Source organism: Atta cephalotes (genome assembly GCF_000143395.1).
Source record: "Atta cephalotes unplaced genomic scaffold scaffold00001, whole genome shotgun sequence".
NCBI lineage: Eukaryota > Metazoa > Arthropoda > Insecta > Hymenoptera > Formicidae > Atta > Atta cephalotes.
Genome location: NW_012130065.1, coordinates 13989260 through 13994504, shown reverse-complemented (window position 1 = coordinate 13994504; position 5245 = coordinate 13989260). Strand labels below are relative to the sequence as shown.

General features: G+C 38.3%; 1 protein-coding gene across 1 annotated transcript in view; it reads right to left on the bottom strand.

Annotated features, from left to right (window-relative positions):
• The window catches only part of LOC105618903, a 14236-nt gene extending 8991 nt beyond the window's left edge, over positions 1-5245 (bottom strand). Inside the window, exons 1-9 of the mRNA XM_012200436.1 lie at positions 5148-5245; positions 4645-4844; positions 3913-4383; positions 3137-3647; positions 1935-3036; positions 1515-1856; positions 1040-1407; positions 608-898; positions 362-397 (exon numbers count right to left, since the gene is read on the bottom strand). Of these exons, the coding sequence (XP_012055826.1) occupies positions 362-397; positions 608-898; positions 1040-1407; positions 1515-1856; positions 1935-3036; positions 3137-3647; positions 3913-4383; positions 4645-4844; positions 5148-5245 (3419 nt within the window). The remainder of the gene's footprint in view (positions 1-361; positions 398-607; positions 899-1039; positions 1408-1514; positions 1857-1934; positions 3037-3136; positions 3648-3912; positions 4384-4644; positions 4845-5147) is intronic.

Below are 5245 nucleotides of genomic sequence, written 5' to 3'. Positions count from 1 at the left end.
CAAAGTCTACAAAGGCGAAATATCAGCGTGAATATCAGCAGGAAGGTGTTGGCAAGAAGCAAAGAGTGTCAGCCTATGCAGATTGATAGCAGATATTTCGAGCTGTTTATTTTCACAACATGTACACTACTCTCAAGTATCCGATGAGGTACATAATTAAGCCAAAGTGAGCGAAATTAGGTTGATACAAACATGTACATGTATAAATATGCGATCTAAATTTTAACCTGCTTGTAGCGTGTGTCCAATTGCAATTTTTTTATTTCGTTTTATTAAATAATTCCTACTACTTGTAGCTTAGGCTAACAGGCGAGTACACTAAGTTTTTTATTACAATTTCTTTTTGTACAATTGGACTCACGTAGTCATAGTCCGTGTTTCGACATAGCTCTCGTAGCTTGCACAGACAAGCATAAAACCATCATCTCATCATTATCGTTATTAAAGTTAAAGATTTTTTAATGAAAAATTAACCATTACAGAATTTTATCATGATGTCAGCGTTAATCCAAGCTCATTATCGATATGCCTATATATTAAGTCCAAATAAAAATAATCAGACTATTTCTCATATATACATGAATAACAATTCGAGATCGCGTTTTACCTGGATAATGGCTTATTAAGACCCCAAAATGATTGAGACGATTGAGAGCCGAGTCTGCCAAACAGTCTACTACTTGGAAAACCGCCAGATCGATTATCATCAACATTGAGTCGCTGCGTCAGGCTTCGTACTCTAGATAATAACGTAGAGAATAAGTTTTCGGCAGTCAATAACTCGAAACCGTCATCATCATCGTCCTCGCCAGATGACAAGCTGTCGGCGTGCTCGGAAGATTGCCTGGATGGTCGCGAACTTCTCAATCGATGCATATGTCTTTGCAACAAATCATCTCTGTTAAGAAAAAAGAAAGATTATCATTTAAATTTAGTAATACAAATCTAAATTTGTAATATTTATTGTCAGCTAATGCTCTCCAACTATATCAGTATAAAACAGAATTTGATATAAATCATCAAGATTAACTACATTTACCCATGCAATGGAGAGAAAGGAGATTCATCTTCGCTAGCATCCGATAATAGAGAACTCATTCTTCTTGGCCTACCGAATCGGGATCTCGAGGGATTCGTACTAGTCGGTGTACCAGTCTTACTCTCCGGCTCCAGACTACCCGATCTGGGAGTAACGTAACCGCCACCTTCTACCGCGATAGGAATTATGTACTCTCTAGGACTCTTTTTGATTGGTTCCGGTCCCACAGTTGAACCGAGAGCGCTGTCCGTGTCTGAATCGACAGTTGATTGGCGAGATAAAGAATTTGATCGTTGAGACATTGATCTCTGGGACATTGACTGTTTAGGCGGCGGTGTAGATGAATGCTGCATATGTTCATGTTCTACCTATATTTTTATAATTTTACAGATGCAAAAAAATAATTATTTCATCAATTCTTAAATTAAAAAAAAAATTATATATTTCCAAAATAAACATGTTAATCTTTCTGTACCTGAATAGGTATAATTCTTTCTTTCGGCGGTGTAGCCTTAGGTCTGTCTTCCGGTTCTAAACTTGAACTTCTATTTACATGAGGCATCGCCGCGGCAACCGGGAACGCTACCTCTGATCTCTGTGTACGCAGTTTCTGCGGCTGGAAAGCATCAATCTTAGCTTCTACTTCGGACTTGAACGCTACAGTTTCTGGTGACCTAATCCCGGACAATGTAATTTCAGCTTTGCTTGTTTTTCGTCTGGGCAACGTTGCACTCTTTAATGTTATTTCCATTTTACTAGATATCTTTGGTTCATCCAATTGCGAAGTTTCAATACCGGCTGTGTCAGATGTACTAGTCTATTAAAGAAAAAGAGTAAAACAAAACTAGATAGAAATTAACATGTAGACAATACAACATTTTAGTTTCGTACTTACAGTTGTTTCTGGTGCTGTTGACTTAACATCAAGGTTGAATTTTGTCTCAATTGGGGTGGAAACAGACACCGTAGCAGATCGCACGTCATTCGGCGCAACCTGTACCTTCAGTCCGAGTTTCTTGGAGTTTGGGCTCTGAGGCGACACTGAGCTCGGTGGCGAGCCGTTCAATTTCTTCTGCATTGGAGGCTTACCGATCGCGCCACTAATGATATCAATAGCGCGTTTTTTCGCTTCGTCTCGCTTATTTACTTTATCCTCGGTGGCAATCTCTTGATTCCCCAGTGTCTGCTTCTGCTCATCCTTTTCGCCTGTCTTAGTGGTTGGCACATCAATAATAATTTTAGACGTGCTGACTTTTGTAGGAGGTGGCGTGATTGCGGAGAGACTGGCCTTTCTTTCGAAGGCTCGTTTTGCACCTCCCACGTTAACGCCGGGAATAAATATCTTTTTAGGTTTCTCGTTTTCCGCAGTAGATGATAGTTGATTGAATTTTTCAGCCGTTTCGAATATTTTGGAGCGTCGTCTCTCAACAGGTTTAACAGATGAAACGACGTTTGTCACTTCATTCGATAATTCGGAGTCTAAAGAAAGCGCTTTTTCTTTTAGCTTTTTGAACTCGTTCTCCGTTGATTCGAATTGCTGTATATCTTGTGACGTTTCGTTTGTAACACTTGTGTCGCTTTTATTTGGCACTTTTGATTCCAGATTATCTGACTTTTTGAACGCTATCTCATTTGCTATCTTATTCATATTTTCTGAAGCAGTTTTTTTCACGTCTTCGTATAAACTCTTATTAGGAGACTTTGTACGTTTTTGTTGCGCTTTATCTTGCTCATTGCTAGGCTTTTGATTAATCTCACAAATCTGAGCGCCCTCGATAGACATTGGCTCGCGTGGCTGTTGATATTCAGTTATCAATGGTGTCTTACTTTTCTCTTTATTTGGCGATCTCTCCTTTGATTCTTCAATCAGCTCTAGACAAGCTGCTTCTATTTTCTCAAAATCAACAGTCTTACTCATAGGAACAGTTACAATGGCTGTCGGATCCACCTCCATCGCCTCCTCCGATATAGAATTTGGAATTGGAGCTGAGTGGTGTCTGGGACAACAATGTTTGATGTTACGTCTCTTCATATTAATGGGAATTAAATATTAATATTGATTAGAAAATAATTTCAAGACATATATTTATAATTTACCTAGATGAAGATCTGTACGTCCTAGGCTCTCTCTCGTCTGACTTTTCTTTTCTTCTAGATCTCTCTTTCCTCTTTACGCCCGCCGCAGTCGTTTCATCCATCGACGGTGTTGTCTCCAGTTTTCTCTTAGCGTCTCCAGCCGCGAAGGATCTCGGCTCTTCCTCGAACAACTCTCTTATTCTCCTATCGGAGTTATTCTGATCGAGCTCCATTAAGCTACCGATTGAATGACATCTAGTAGGTACCAACGTATCGGAAGACATATTATTCACGACATCTCCACCTGCTTGCTGATCGCCCCCTACTAACAATTTCTCGGCGCTAGCCGATTGTGGCACTAGAGAGAGTAATAAATCCAATCGAACTGGAGTCTGAGCCGCTAAATCCTCTGCGATATCGAGACAATTCTGTTCGTAACCTTCGTTCACCCACCAGTGAGTGCAGATTCTCTCGATATCGGCACGTCTACTGGGACATACCGTGAGCATTTCCTTTATAAGCGGCGAAGCGGCTATAAAAAAGATTTAATTGTATAAAATCAAATCATTTATCATTTCATTTACTTTATACAAATTTCGGAAGAAATTGCTTCAATACGAGATTATTAAGTCTTATACTAATTCACACAAATAAATTATGAGAAATTTTTGTCAGTTCGATGAATTAACAAAAATTTCTCGTAATTTATTTGTGTGAACTTTAACTTTTTGGCATTTTTTTGATAGATTTGCACACAAGCATGTTGGCGTCGCGCGTTATACGAATGCTATACTTACGAGATGGTTTTTTAGGCTCAAAATAATCAGATTGTGAGATCTGCTTGACTAGTCGTTTGAAGTTCGACCCATCAAAGGGCATAGCACCGTAAACCAATGTATACAGTAGAACACCTAGACTCCAGCAATCCACTTCTGGTCCATGATAAGGAGTTCCTTTCACTATTTCTGGACTCGCGTATAATGGACTGCCGCAAAATGTGTTTAATAATCGCTGCTCGTCGAACACGTTCGAAAGACCAAAGTCGGCTATCTTGGCGTTTCCAACTTGGTCCAATAAAATGTTCTCAAGCTTCAAGTCTCTGTGACAGATTTTATGTTTATGACAATAGAAAACAGCGGTGGCTATCTGTCGGAATATTCTGCGGGCCTCGTGTTCGCTCAAAACTTTGCGCTCGCTTAGATAATCATATAATTCTCCTCCGGCTGCATACTCCATTACTAGTACCATTTTCTCTCTGTTTTCGAATACTGTAACAGTAACAATTATCTTTTAATAATTTTGCTAAGTAAGCTCTTAAAGAAATAAGCATTAATATTATTGAAGTCAATTTTAATCGTGCCTATATCTATATCTATTCTAATCGATTCTCTTTCCTGTCAAGTTATTAATCGTCACAAAGAGACGAAGAGAATTTAATCGAGGCTAAGATTAACTAGCTCATAAATAGCATAGATTATTCCTATACTTGTCATCCAAATCATAATATGTTATTGTGTCATGAATATTACCTTCGTAAATGTGAATAATATTTGGATGTTGAACACTCGACATAATCTGTATTTCCCTTCGTATTCTGATGAGATCAGCCTCGGTTTCTATTTTGCATTTTTTAATTGTTTTTATCGCTACTTCTTGGCCAGTTTCCTTATTTATGCCTAACTGCACCTTACCATAGGTGCCCTGTCCTAATTTCTTTATGATGTCAAACCTGTGAGATGAGAATATTAGTAGATAGTCTAATTGTCTTCTTGTCAGTCTAATCGAATCTAATTATGGAATGCAAATTTGCAATTGCAATTATTTATCTATTAAATTAATCGCTATCAAACTTTATTCATTTCAAGCAATGCATTTCGGACAATTGAAGATTATTCCAATGTTTTATATTTAGCAATTATTGGAATCATTTCTTTGGTTTCTTTTTCTGAAGCCATACATTTGGAAGCATTTCTGTACACGTAAGCAGAATAATATATATATTATACGACTTAACTAGAATTGCCTTACAAACCTTTGCTTCAGCTTCCGTTTGTGATTATGAAGACGCACTCCACCCGTGCTTTCCATCCCACCCATTATATTATGTATACTTGCTTCTCCGACAACCAT